The sequence below is a fragment of the Brienomyrus brachyistius genome, chromosome 5 (genome assembly GCF_023856365.1).
Source record: "Brienomyrus brachyistius isolate T26 chromosome 5, BBRACH_0.4, whole genome shotgun sequence".
In the NCBI taxonomy this organism is placed as follows: domain Eukaryota; kingdom Metazoa; phylum Chordata; class Actinopteri; order Osteoglossiformes; family Mormyridae; genus Brienomyrus; species Brienomyrus brachyistius.
This window is the reverse complement of record NC_064537.1, coordinates 13,998,410-14,013,160: the sequence shown is the minus strand read 5'-3', so window position 1 is coordinate 14,013,160 and position 14,751 is coordinate 13,998,410. Positions and strand designations below refer to the sequence as shown.

The 14,751-nt window shown below is 43.1% G+C and overlaps 1 protein-coding gene across 2 annotated transcripts in view; it reads left to right on the top strand.

Annotated features, from left to right (window-relative positions):
- LOC125741838 (Na(+)/H(+) exchange regulatory cofactor NHE-RF1-like) overlaps window positions 1–14,751 on the top strand; it is a 29,133-nt gene that overhangs the window by 12,093 nt on the left and 2,289 nt on the right. For both annotated transcript variants that reach the window (XM_049013256.1, XM_049013255.1), the window contains exons 2-4: window positions 4,425–4,595; window positions 9,043–9,196; window positions 12,427–12,470. In XM_049013256.1, coding sequence (XP_048869213.1) covers window positions 4,425–4,595; window positions 9,043–9,196; window positions 12,427–12,470 — 369 coding nt within the window. The remainder of the gene's footprint in view (window positions 1–4,424; window positions 4,596–9,042; window positions 9,197–12,426; window positions 12,471–14,751) is intronic.

The window sequence follows — 14,751 nt, the reverse complement described above, 5'->3', positions numbered from 1 at the left end:
GACTTACTGTGTAGCACCCTGGCCGCGCCTGTCCCAGGTAACGCACTTTCTTCGCAAGGAGCGTTCCGCTGACTGTGACCCTAAAACAAAGGCCATCATCAAGCCCATGCCGTCATTCCTTCTGATCCCATGAGGGCCTTGGGTTGGCGTGAGCTTACAGAGCGGCCCTTTGTCTGATCGGTTCCCAGGGAGCCGTGAGAGAGTGGTGCAACGAGCCGTCCACACGGGCTCCGGGAGGTTCCCTCTGTGCAGACGGGCCTTTAGTCACTATATTTCCAATTCTAAATGTACCGTATGTGGTTTAACAGCATGACATTGCGTGCTGGGCACTCTGGACGCTTCGGCATCTTCTTGTGTCCATTTCTCCCTTCTCAGAACTGGGAATCTCCTCCCCTCTTACTGTGCGAATTGGATAAAGTCAGATTCAGTCACACAGAATTAGTTGCCTATTCATCAGGACTGGGGGGGGGGGCTCTGGCAGGGCAGTTGGCTGTGTGTTGGCCCTGGGCTTGCAGCCTTCAGCTCTGGCTTGAATAACAGGAAGCTCCCTGCCTGCTTTCAGTCCTTCAAACATGGGCAATGAAGTTAAACATGACTCTCAATACCTACATATGCTGGATTGCTTCAGCTGAATGTAGTGGAACTACAGACTGTTAAGGTGCATCATTCCAGGAAGTAGGTTATGATTGGCCCGTAGAATGTTCCCCCTATGTCCTGTTCTCAATGAGGTATGTAGTCCATCAAGTAAGAGGTTAACGGCCATGTGGCTCAGCTTTGGTGAGCTCATAAAGGCAGCCTTTAAGCCTTTTCATAATCCTCAAATTATTTGTTAATAATTCGCTAAACATATCTTATCTCCAGATGGTGATTGGTGGTTAACCAATGAAATATAAACTGAGGGAGGGAATAAATCGCAGACTGTTCTTCGGGAATCTTTATTACCGAGCAGTAAAGTTTCACTCACGACTGAAACTGAAGGATAGAAAAACCCAATCACCTGTTCTGAGGAACAGTGGGGACAGGAGTGACAGCTGTGACTAATGCAAGCTTGGTTTAGCATGGTTGAGATTTTGCTAGGGTTTGATACATAAAGAGGGCTGGAGGGTGGTTTCTGTACAAGCCTCATTTTCATTTAGCTTGGGGGCAACTGATCTGGATGGCATATGCTGGAAAAATTAAACACTGCTTTCCCAGGATTGCCCCTGTTTATGCCCTTGGCCCCTTCGGGTACCTGTTGCGATTCAGCTCAGTCAACCGAATGCTCAACGTGGGCCTGGATCCTGCAGGTTTGAGGCCAGTTCCTGTGGGCCTCCCTGCTGGGACAGACAATGGACATCAAGGCAAAGTCTGGCTTTTTTTTTGGCTGCTCCATTATCTGGATCCTTCCATACGCCTGCCAAGTCAGGGGTTTCTGGTCTTGCGTGTTTGACCTCTTGCCATGTGTGAAATCTTACTGTAATGTGACCTTGTTAATCTGGATAGCCTGTTTTTTTGTGTGTGTGTCGAAACTTGCTGTTCCCCTGGTGAAATATGGTACAACTTTCACCTTTTAAACAAACATCTGAACAAAATCTGTTTTTTTTTTTTTTTTTAGTCAGTCTGAACACATTGTACATTGACATTTTTCCTCTGTCAGCATCTGTAATTAGGGACGTTTTAGTGAGTCGGATGCCACTTAAATTACAAAAACGGAAAAAGGTGCATAAGAGAAAGAAAACGGAATGAGAGAAGCACCAATAACAATTTTGCTACCCCTGAGGCGTTTGAGATATTTTTCTTCTTTAAACGTTCATGCTTCATCAGACTGACCCTGCACTTGGTGGTACTGTTTGGCCCTGGAATGCTAGTCGGCACTGAGCGAAACGCTCGTCGGCAGCACGGGCTGCCAGCACCAGCGGGGAAGCTCTGTGTTCGGGGAGAGTCATCAGTGCAGGAACTCCTCCAGAATCCCAGTGCATGTAAAATGTTCCTGTTGAGTAATAGCAAAATTACAGCCTTTCTCTAGGCACATAGCCTAAGAAACATGCATCATTTGGAGCAGCATTCCACTTTATCTGCTTACTGTCATATTTTCCATGCGCGGTCCTATGTAGTGCCACAGAATGCCTAATAATAATTATTTTTCAGAAGTGTTTTTTTTATGGCATTAGTAATAATGATGCAATATCAATAACCATGTGACGTGAGAATCACCAAGGCCAGCCATTGTGTTTTTATGGTTTGGATTGTGCAGTATTATCAAGACATGACTCGGCTCTTCCTGAAAATGAGCTGTGGTACTCTCCCATGTTCCTCTTTCTGTCGGTGTGAGAAACTCAACACCACTGGAATGCAGAGACGTTTGTACTGTGCCGCTGCACGGTGTTGTAAACCTGCAAAAACAGCCGACGGAGGACCAGCTGATCCATAGCTGTGGAGGGTTTGCAGAAGGTCTCCATGTCAGGCTGGGAGTGCTGAGAAGGGCACTGGCTGTAAGAATGACCACTGTAAGTGATTTCTCTCATGTTTCTGTGTTTCCTTTAATCCATCCAGCAGTGCAGTGGTTTAGGCTGCATGTGCCCTTGTGCATGTAAGACCCTTCAGCTGCCATGTCCTCTGATGAATGCCTTACTTAAACGTCAGTCTAGTACAGAGGATGGTGACACCTGTTATTTTGGGTGGTGTTTCATTTTGCTATCGGAAATTCTTTTTTTTTTTTTGTTCAGTTTATGCACAGCTGTGTTGTATAACAGGTTTTTTTTTTTGCATTTGCAAATTGAACCTTAGTTTTACAGTTGCTATAAAGTAACCTGATCTGAGTTCTCAGACTGTTAAACCACTTGTGGGTATATCTGCCTGGATTGCTGGGGTGCTAATAGCCATTTTGGCACATCAACAGTAAAACGAAGGTTCAGTGGCACGGGCTGAGTGAGAATAAGGGTTCTGTGTGGCCTTGGAAGGCTTCTTGTCTCAGGGCTCCGTTTTGTTACAGCAGCATATGCTGTGGGCCCTCTGCAGTGTGTTGTCCTGGAGGTGACGTTCAGCAGTTGTGAATGGGGATACTCCATGGATTTTTTGCTGATCACAGCCTTACCTCACTAGTAGACAGTTAGACCCGTTGAGCTGCCCGAGATCTTTATGCAGTCAGAACAAGCGCACCCTGTCTGTAAGTGCGGCGTGCCGAATTGACTTTATCGCCGTGACGTTAGCTCAGCTGCGCCCCCAGCCCGTCCCATGCAGGAGTCCATCCCTTGAGGCATGCCAGCCCGATGGAGCCCCTGAAGGCACAGTCTCACGTGGAAAGCATGCCCGGGGAAGGCTTAGTGTTCGCTCTCAGCAGGGACGTTCATTTGTCAGAGTATGATTTTGGTTCTTGTTTTAAACAAACACAATGGTATCTGTGTATGTGTTCTTCGTTTGGCGTTATTTCTCCCATAGTGGAGGCTGGCATTGTAGTGATGTGTGGGAGGCTTCCTTGAGGGGATAGTTCGCATACTTGGAGTGTACAAGGCAGCATAACAAGCTGCTCATCTGAATAGACCTACTCCACAGCCCTGTGCTCTCTGTCCATAATCCCCCGAATTCCTGCATGTTAACACCCAGCTATATTCACAGGCATACAGAGCCGGCTATTGAATAAATGCAAAGGACCATTGCAGTTATTTGTCAGTTAGTATTATGGCACACTGCGTGCTGTGTCCTGGTCCAAAGCGGACAGCTCTAATGAAATATCTAAAATATTTAATCCAGAGCGGCCAGTGTGGTGCCTGACTCATCAGCTTGTTGTTGCTGCTGTTTTTTGTTTTTATCGTCTTTCGTGGAAAAGTTCCAGAAACTGATTTTGGACTCCGCCCACTGGTAAATTCTAAGGTTGTAATTTTCCCCTGCACCTTGAAGTTCATACTGCGGTACGTGCCTTAAAACCAACATCCATCTGTGAATACGAGTGCAGTCATTACAGTGAAGTAATTCTTAACATAACCAGACAACCTTTTTTTTTTTTTTTTAAACATTCACAGGAATAAGTTTTTAAATGATCAGGGAGAATTTTTTTTAATGGAATATCTACACTTTTGCCATCAATCATTCTGTGTGACTTATTCAGCCGACAGAATGCATTTCCAGTGATTAAACCTTCCAAGAGTAATGGGAGGACAGCAGAAGGTCATGCCGTTTCATCTGTGGACACCTCCACAGTCCACCACCCTCTGCATTCTTTCCCTGTTGCTAGGGAGGTGCCACATGTGAGGAAACTGCTCATAAGGGTGGTATTTTTGCTGGTATGCAACCAAACCATAGCCAAACAGTGAACCAGAACGAGTTATTTCTCTGTAGCATGTTCATGGGTACGATGCATGTGTGACATTAATGAATTCAGATGGATGAGTAAATACAGTGATTTTGTCGAAAGAGCTGTTTTGATCGGTGCTCCTGTACATCCACAGGAACCCAAGAAGGAGCTGCGTCCTCGACTCTGTACCATCAAGAAGGGGGCCAATGGCTATGGATTCAACCTGCACAGCGAGAAGTCCAAGCCAGGGCAGTACGTGCGGGCAGTGGACGAGGACTCGCCAGCCATGAAAGCTGGCCTTCGTCCCCAGGACAGGATTGTGCAGGTACAGACCTCCTGTCACAAGTGCTCTGTGCCTCTGTCTTCTAGTCATCCTCTGGTTGTCTTAACAATCACAGGTGCTGTTAGTGTCCAGTATTCTCTGTTCTAACGACAGTTCCATTTTGCGTGGTAATATGGTACAAAGCTCACACTGTACCTATAAATGGATTGCCATTGTACCATCTGTCCACACATATTCAGCAGCATGTATGTATGGTAAAATATCCATATTGGAAGCTTTCCAAGTTATGAGTTGGGATGCTGTGTAAAATGTAAATATAAACAGAATGCAATGATTTGCAGGTCATATAAACCCATATTTAATTGAAAATTGAAGAAAGATATCATATCAAATGTTGAAACAGAAATTTAATTGTTTTATGACAAATATATGCTCAATTTGAATTTGATGCCAGCAACACGTTACAAAGAAGTCAGTACTGTGGCATGTTTACCACTGTGTTGCTCTCTTCTTTAAGAAACACTGTGTAAGCGTTTGGGAACAGAGGAGACCAGTTGCTGGAGTTCTGAAAGTGAAATGTCCTCCCATTCTTGCCTGATATAGGATTTCAGCTGCTCAGATGTTTGGGGTCTCCTTTGTCATATGTTTCATTTGATGATGCGGCAAACATTTTCAATGGGTGACAGGTCTGGACTGCAGGCAGGCCAGTCTAGCACTCGGACTCTTCTACTACGGAGCCATGCTATTGTAATACTCACAGAATGTGGTTTGGCATTGTCTTGGTGAAATATACAAAGCCTTCTCTGAAAAAGATGTTGTATGGATGTGAGCATATGTTGCTCCAAAACCTGTATATATCGTTCAGCATTAATGTTGCCTTCCCAGATGTGCAAGCTACCTAATCCATGGACACCAATGCACCCCCATACCGTCACAGAGGCTGGCTTTTGAACAGTCCGCTGGATGGTCCCTCACCTCTTTAGCCCAGAAGATGCGGCATCCATCATTTCCAAAAAGAATTAGAAATTTTGATTTGTCAGACCACAGAACAGTTGTCTATTTTGCTTCAGTCCACCTTAAATGAGCTTGGACCCAGAGAAGTCAGCGGCGTTTCGCATCATGTTTCGATATGGTTTCTTCTTTGAATGTGTTTCATCCTGCATTTGGGGATGCAACAACGAACTGTGTTCACAAACAGTGGTCTTTGGAAGTGTTCATGAGCCCATGCAGTGATTTCCACTACATTGATCCCCCGCCTGTAGCAGAACTTACATCAGCAATAGGTGAAAATCCATAGAAATACCAAATAGAAACAGCATATAACTTTTTTTTTTAATAGTTTAAGCCTTAAAATACCCCTCCCACATGCTTTAAACACATGTAAACTTGTTAAACCACACTTTGTAAACACATATGCTATGTGGATGTCGGGCTAAGGATATGAATTCCATAATAATAATAATAATAATCCATCCATCCATTTTCCAAACCGCTTATCCTACTGGGTCGCAGGGGGTCCGGAGCCTATCCTGAAAAGCAATAAACTTTGTAAAGTGATAAACCAGTAATAATTATGCTTTCTTTCCAGTTCACCTACATTTGAACATATTTGGGCCTTAAAAAGGCCAAACAAAACCTGCAGCTGTGACTGTGTGTACAGGCAGGATTCTTTAGTCACAGTGGAAGGTAACAATGCCTTCAGACGTGGTTCTCCAGGCAAACACCACAGGCTGTTACTGACTCAGGTTGAAGTTCCTACTGGATCCACCGAAGAAAACACCTCTTCATTGTCGCATGCAGGAATTCACAAAAAGGCAGAGCTGTGTGGCATGAAACTAGCGACGGAATGCAGCTTAAGAAGCTTTTATCTCATTTCTGACGCACGAATGGAAGCTGCGACGGCCTTGCCTGTACCCCCCGCACCTTTGGCTTTCGCATATAGTGACTAGGTTGACGTTGCTGTGTTTACATGACTTGCATTGTTCAGTTTCCGCTGCATGGCTGGTGTGAGCCTGGGGCACACCCTACTCCCCTCTCCGTCGCAGGGCTCTCCCACGTGCAGGAAGTCCTACTTCGTCAGAGATACACTCCACAAGAATGCGTACATGTACAAAACATCAGTTTCCCTACTGAGTCCTCTCGTGAATAATGACTATGTTTACATAGCAGATGTATAACAGGAATAGATTGTGCATACAAGTTAGAGTTTTTATGTATGTAAAATGGGGGGAGGACACCCCTGGATTAGATCATCATATTTTGTTATCTAGCAGTAAACAGGACCTGGTTAAAAGTGTAGTATTTATTATGCTATAGGTTTAGTTTCATTAATTTATATGTTAGGTTTTTTTCATCAACGGACGTATATTATTAATTGATTGCATTACATCACCATATTAATTCCTTAGCCTAAGGTTTTTAAATAAGAGCATAATGATCATGTAGGCTATTTTCCTTGCTTTAAAACCTGTTATCTAGGGGTTCTTCCTAGCATTAGCTGAAAGAACAGCCCGATAAACACATTTTATAGGGATCTGTGCCTGTTATTGCACTACTGCTGTGATGGTAATAGTACTTCCTGAATGCTGGGTTGACATTCTAGTTAATGAAGCACCACCATTAGCAGTTGTCGTCATAACGTTTTAAACTCTTTAAATATTTGTCATCAGTCATTTCATGATGTATCCACCATTGTTTTTTTGTGAAGTTTTACTGTGTCAACATACAGAGCTTTGCTAGTGGGTTTTATCATTTGTTTTCAGTCTGTACCTGTTTATACACACGCAGTCATGCCATTGTAATATGCAGGCTAAATGAAATGTCAGGAAGGTTATTTACAGTTAGTGACGGCTTCAGTGAGCCATGTGTGTATAAGGGTGCGTCCACTGAGCAGGCGAGCTCTACATATTAATGAAGTGTCACTCGCAAACTGCCGTGCCTCGTAATGGAGCATCTGCAGGTGGCTGTGGTGCTCCCTTCAAGCGTACATGGAGCACGCTGTCTCCGTCTCTGAGGGTGGCCTGTGAGGAATCCCGAAAGTCCACTTCAGGCCTTCCTCCCTCAGTAGCGGAGCCTCATCGGCGCCCTGCACCGCAGCCTCGCCCTCCCGGCCGTGCTGGTCTTACACTGGCGAAAATAGCACTCTGATCCAACCATTTCACAGTGATTTAGAGCCCTTAGTCTCCCCCCTCCCCATGAATTTCCTGAAGACGACTTTTTTTTTGTTGTTGTGTTGGTGATTGTGGGTGTGCTTTTCTGTGGTTAATAAAGCAGACGCAGGATTTCCTTCTTGGACGTGCAGGAGGGGGGATTGATAATGATGACGAATGAATCCTGTCATTGGGGAAGACTGTGCCTGTGTCCTTTGTCTGCTGCAGTAGAGTCCAAGGCCAACATTTCTCTTATTTACATCGGCTCTATTTAGCTTAACTGTTATCGGTGTCAGTTTGCGCGCTTGCTGTCAGCCCAGCCTATGCTTATTATTAGCTGTCTTTGACTCTTTGAGCTGTGCCTGAGAAATTGTGTGTGTGTTACACTTGTTAGTGTTTGGTTAACATGACAGAAATACATGACACAGATTAAGAATGCATAATGTTCTGTTGTCATTCTGGGCAGCGTTAAGGCAAAGTGGAACCTGATGTAATAATTTGGACATGCTAAAACAACAATTTTATAAACCGAGAGATGCTAACCAAAGGTCATCCTTCAGTAAGTGTATTTGTCTGTTTCATAGCTGAACTGAAGATAATCCAGGGCATCTCCCATGTTACTGGTTTCAGTTATAATGGTACAATAAAAAGAATGATCTTTTGCCTCCATGATAAATGTGGCAAACATTTAACTTGGAATAGACTCATGTCAGCAGATATTTAACTACTGGCAACAGATTAGCAATAACTAGCATTTGTAGATAGATTCCTTTAGCTAATGCTCAGGTGAAGTGAATGGACAATGTCCGTGGAGAAATACCAGCTGAGTCTTCTAGGAGACAACAGGGACCTTTTATAATGTTCTTCTCTACCAGGCTATTCCACAAGCTGTGTGTGTCCATTATGCTCTTTATTCAGTGAGACATTCTGACATTGGTTCAATTTTGTATGGATATTTAGTTAAATTCTTTGAGACAACAAAATTTTTAAATTTTAAGAACATTATTTGCACGGATCATGTCTCCGTTTCAGATTCATCCAGTGGATGCTGGTGTAATTCTTGACAGAAACCGTGGCTCTGTTTGCCCTGCCTGCTTTCAATCTTAGTAACACAGCTAAATATTGCTGTTTCGTATTAAGACTTTTTTTCAGTGATTTATGTGTTGGTGAATAATATTTATAACTTCCTCATGACCTCAGTCAGTGTCCCGATTCCTGATTGCAGTGGAAGAATGATTAAATCCTGCCAGATTGGCCTTTAGTTTCTAATTTGGCATGAGACTGGATCATTAGGTGACATTGGTTAACTCATTGACTGTTTTCTACTGTACTCCATCCAGGTAAATGAAGTGTCTATGGAAGGGAAGCAGCACTCAGAAGTAGTCGCAGCCATCAAGGCTGGGGGCAACGAGACCAGTCTGCTGGTGGTAGACTCCGAGACAGACAACTTCTTCAAGAGCTGCAAGACCACCCCCGCAGAGAAGCATCTAACAGGTGCGCTTATGGGGAGAGGCACGGAGCCGATGCTGCCATTCTTTACACTGTGTTAAAGATGCTTCCAAATCAGATTGGTCTAGGTTTCTCTTCTGGGGCCTTTTTTATAACCTCATGAAAATGATCTCACTGAACACATTTTGAGGCCATTCGCATTATTGCCTCATTGAACAACTTGAAATATCTTCTGTCCTGAAGGGTTGCTTCCCTTACTTTACCCTTGGGGCTGTCAGTAGGAAGAATCTAATAGGAAGAGTCCTTCAAGAGACACTGAGCACGTGTCTTTGTTTCCGGATATTCCGCCAGCTTCATTCTCAGGCTCAGAGGCACAGTAAATGTTCCCCGCTGGTCATGAAGAACGGAGCAGGGTAACCTCTCCAGAGGAACCGCAAGCTATGGTTCAATTCTAAACCTTTCTGCTGAAACGTTGCAAGATATTTTTCAGAGTCGACAACAATCTGCTTGCATGTGGATAAGACATGCCAGCTGTGGCCATAGCGACAGTGTGTAGGAAACTGTCAGAAAAGATGTTTGGTGTTGGGAATCAGTTATAAGAATCTCTTTTTATCCGACAGATAACATTAAATATGATATTGTTCAATTAAATCGATTATAATGTAACACTATGAAGTCGTAGTGTGCTTGGAAGTGTTTATTTTTCTGGAAAGCCTGAATGAACAGGATGTAATGAGACTCTTTCAGTGAGCTCATGTACCTCCCAGTTTCCAAGTTTTCCTGTTATTCAGAGGCTGGAGTTGTTTTGAGGAGAAAGTCACTCTTTGGCTTGCAATCACTTATAGCCAGGCTGAGTGGAATGGTTGAAGGTATACTGAAGTTCATTTAGTGCAATACCAATTTTTTCTTTCAGGTGTGTTAACTTTGTAAGTTAGACATTAACTAAGAAGAAATGTTTTTCACTGCGTCTGGCTGCTGGCTTAGACCGTATTGATTGTGTGGTCACAGCACCCCCCCCCCCCCCCCTGCCAGACTTTGCTCAGTATGTGCTTTCTTCCTGTTGATTGGTGGTCCAGCTCTCAGTGATCTCCTCCAATGTCTGTGTGCCGGGTCTGCAGCACAGCATGCTCACCCCCTGGCTCATCTCCATATTGTGTGTCTTTTCATACTAAGTGCTGCCTTCCGCCTCTGGCTGGTTTGTGTTTTTCTGGACTCTTTAAAAAAATTGGTTATTGATGAACTACACTGAGTGATGCACTTGTAGATAAGTACAGCTATTATAGGCAAAATATGTAGCATATTTTTTGTGTTCTGGTGTACGGCTAATAATAATAATAATAATAATAATATTAATGCCCTTCACATCACAAGATCTCAAAGGGCTACAAGTTAAAATAAGAGACGAAATAAACAGTTTTTAAAAGTAAACAATTTTAAAAACTCTAAGTGGAGGAACCAAAGGTTTTGTTAAAAAGAAATGTCTTTAGATGCTTTTTAAAACAGTCAGTGGGTTGTGGTGCCCTCAGGAAGTCAGGGAGGGCATTCCACAGGCGTGGAGCAGCAGCACAGAAAGCCCTAACTCCCATAGTCTTCAGATTGGTTCTTGGTTTGTGGAGGAGGTTTGCGTGCGTAAAACGGAGGGAACGTGTTACGCGTTATGAGTTGATAAGTTCTTTGAGGTGGGGGGGGGGGGGCATGTCCATGGATGCATTGATGTGTAAGAAGCAAAACCTTATATTCAGTCCTGGCGGAGACGGGAAGCCAATGAAGTGAGTGGAGAATGGGGGTGATATGCTCATGTTTTCGCACTCTCATCAGGATCCTAGCTGCAGAGTTTTGAATGTATTGGAGCCTCTGCAGGCTCTTGCTAGGTATCCCATACAGAAGTGCATTACAGTAGTCCAGTCTAGAGGCTATTTTATAGAAAAAATGCTATTTTTCTATGGATTCATCTATCGACTATTTTACCGATTGGTCGATTAATCTAAACGATTAATTACATTCCAGAAAATCAAGTTGCCCGTTTAATTAGTTTGTTAATTTTATTTGACAACAATAATGTCATTGCATGAGTTTAGATAATGGACGCCCGCTTTTCGGCACTATGCGGACGTAAATCCCCCACAATTCGATAAGCAGATTAGTTGTATGCCTAAATATTAATGATATGCTTATTGTAATGCCCAAAAGTTAGTAATTTGTATAAATTCATTGTATCTTTATGCTTATTAAATTCGGTTAGCGGAGCCCCACGTGCTACTGTTTTGGAAGCAGTAAGTACTAATGTTGCGGTGAAGAAAGGGGCAGCTTAGCAACTACATCATTTAAAAGAGGGGATATTGTGGTTAAACTAGGAACAAGCCCGACGCGCACGAACACAGACTGGTACCGTCAGTCATTATAGAATAACCACAAGTTTTAGCACTTATTCAATGGAGATTCTAAGTTAGCAGACAGACAACTTTATGGATTTAATAATGTGTGTATTTTACACAGACAAATGATCTCCATACAAATGGCAATTTACTAAACATGAATAGACAACACGCTAGTTTTGCCTGCACCGGCAGTCCGTCGTCCGGAACAGCGCCAGTGTGTTTCCGCTTCAGGTGCCGCCGTGGTGTAGGCCAACATCGAAACTTTTGTACTGTAAAACCACCTTTTCGTTTAGTGATAATTTGAACTACTCACACGGTTGCGCAGTGATATTAAAGGAAACGTGTTACGAATAGAATCGTTTTATAAATTATAAAGGTAATTTCAGTAAAATAATAAAAAATGATGCGTCGATTTAAAATATTGATTCCACTGCATTTTCAGCGTCTACGTCATCGACTACGTCGACTAATCCCAGCAGCCCTATTCTGGGAATTTGTTCATTCGCTCGTTGGCAACGGACACTCATATGTATAGTTTGCTCAAATTTTATAATATATTATATTCTAGCAAATCCAGTCTAGCAAGTATGTACTGCTGAGGTGATTCTCACACACTAATTTTGGTCTCTTGGCCATTGATTTCTGGGTCTCTCGTCTACTGGCTTCTGAGTCTAACCAGAGGAGACAACTGGAAGTAGTGGGTAACCTTCTGCTTAAAGCTTTATTTTAGTGTGGGTATTATTGCTTAGCAGTCCACCCTCTTTATGCCACACTGTGCTAAATGTAAGAGTAGCCTTTAAAGCAGTAAACGTTGGGCTTGTGGTCCACGGAGCATAGATGGATAGATGTGTTTTTTTTATCATGAAGAATAACCCATCTTTGCTTTTGTTGTTTCAGGACCTCTGCCAGAGCCTGTGACCAATGGAGAGACGCAAGACATGGTGAATAAATTTATTGTGTATATTTTTTTTCCAGAAAAGACTCACAAAAGCCCAGACATCAAATATTTGTAAAAAAGTGACACAAACTGTGCAAAGTGGAAACCCTTGGCTGGAATGGGAGAATTTGTTTATACGTTGGGGATCGTCTGCCTGCCTGTGGTGTACTGATGGTAGACATGGTCCTGATGGGACCTTTTGTTCTGTAAAGAAACAAAGGAACTGGAGGCATCCCAAAGTGGGGGGGGGGTCCCTTTGGGAAGCCGTGGGTGGGGTCCCAAATCATGGCGCTTTGCCCAGTGTACAGCTCTTCACAGGCTTCTTGAAATGGACTTGTAGGTTTGTGGGGCTGAACCGAGGGGCCTTTATACACCTATCAGTGCTTACTGGGACTGACAGACCTACAGATTAGATCAGATCTGCCGATACTTTGTTTTACCTGAAACTGTTTTTGCTAAATAAACTAGATACTTGACTAATGATGTATCTAGAACGTAAGGTTGGGTAATTTGCCAGTGGAAAGAGTATGCGGGACAAGCATGCAAGGATTTACTTGTTTTCAGAATTGGGTTATATCCTAAAATGGCAAGTAAGAGTGTAATGGAATCGGCTGCAGATAGAAACCTATTCCAGTGGAGTTATTGACAGAGGACACTCTTCTATTTTGTGAGTTTTCCATGCATGTCTGACACTCCTCCGCAGCTCAGCTCAATGCTTGACTTTTGCATTACAGACCGGCAAAAGGAGATAAATTTCATTTCTACAGAAACTGCCCAACCATACCTTTGAGATAAGACTTGTATGCTTCTTCTCATACCTCGGATGTGTGGCCTGTTGGATAAGATCCTTAATTTGTCTTTAGAACCACACTTGCACACAGGGCTAAAACTATCCACGCAAAAGAGATATTTGCCTGGAAAAATTTTGGGGTTGCTTAAGGGTGGAGTGGTGGCTCTGAGGTTAGGGATCTGTGCCAGTAACTGGAAGGCCACAAGGCTCCACTCAGGTTCTCATCCCTGAGGTGGTTTGTCATGTGGTGGGTATCAGTGCATGCTCCTTACTTCTCTCTCTTGTTTAAAGCACACAATACTAGAAAGTAAAATATGTAGTTTCAAATATGAGTTTATAGTTACTAGAATGTGAAATTTAGTGGGGTATGTTAACATAGCGGTTGCCCCGTTTCTTTGTCCCTCTCTATGATATAACGTCACAGTGCATACACTGGTTCAAACCACTTGGGGCTTTAAGTCGGGCCCCATAAAGCCGAGGTAATCTCAGTGAATTAGGTGGGAAGATGAGCTCTCTGGGGCCACCTGTTACTAGAAAGGCACCAAGTATTCGCTACTAAAGAAGAGCATTTCAGTGTGCAATTAATAAGGCATTGGAGAAGATGGAAAGGCTTTGACCGATGTTGTTCAGCATGGGGGGTAGGCAGAGCTGCATGGTGGATTATCTGTGTCACAAAAGCCTGTGTTGTATGGTAAAATGGGGGGAAAATGATCTAGAAACATTTAATACGGCAACAAGAATACATTATTAAAATTTAATCCTCAGCAAGTCGACTCACAGCATGAGCCGTAGAACTCAAACTCAAGGTCTCATTGGACTTGACATTTTGCAGACTCTTTAATTCTTCAGTGTAGTAGAAGTTCAAAATGGTTGTGCTTTGGATTTTGTAATTAGTAAGGACATGAAAAAAGCAGGCCTATATGGGTTAATAAAGTGAATGTCATTACTGTTGCGGTTTTCATTACCGAGTTTTGAGAATAGGTTTATACTTCTGAACATATCCTTATTTTTGAGTGTAAAATCTTTATAAATCAATTTTAAGGAGCCATAATTTACCTCTGCTTACAATAACACTGATGATTGGTGTTGCAGCCTCCAGTGGTGAGGTGGACTATCAACAGGACAATGACGAATAGTAGCTGCTTCAACTCCTGCTATTGAAAATGACCGAGTCCCACTTCTTGCTCTCAATCTTCAGTGGAATGATAGTAGATATCTAGACTTTTTATGGTCAAGCCTGCCCCCTAGTGGAATGTTAATGCCCTAAACCAGGGGTGTCCAATCTTATCTGCAAAGGGCCGGTGTGTATGCAGATTTTTGATAAATTTTAGGTCAGGTGTTCAAGCCCAGATGTGAGGACTATTCAGCCAGTCAGTCCTCTAATTAGTAACCTAATTGGAGAATCGCCGTGAAAACCCGCATATACAGCGGCCATTTCTGGATAAGACTGGCCACCCTTGCCCTAAACCATGTGTTTTTTTCCCTCTTTGAAAAA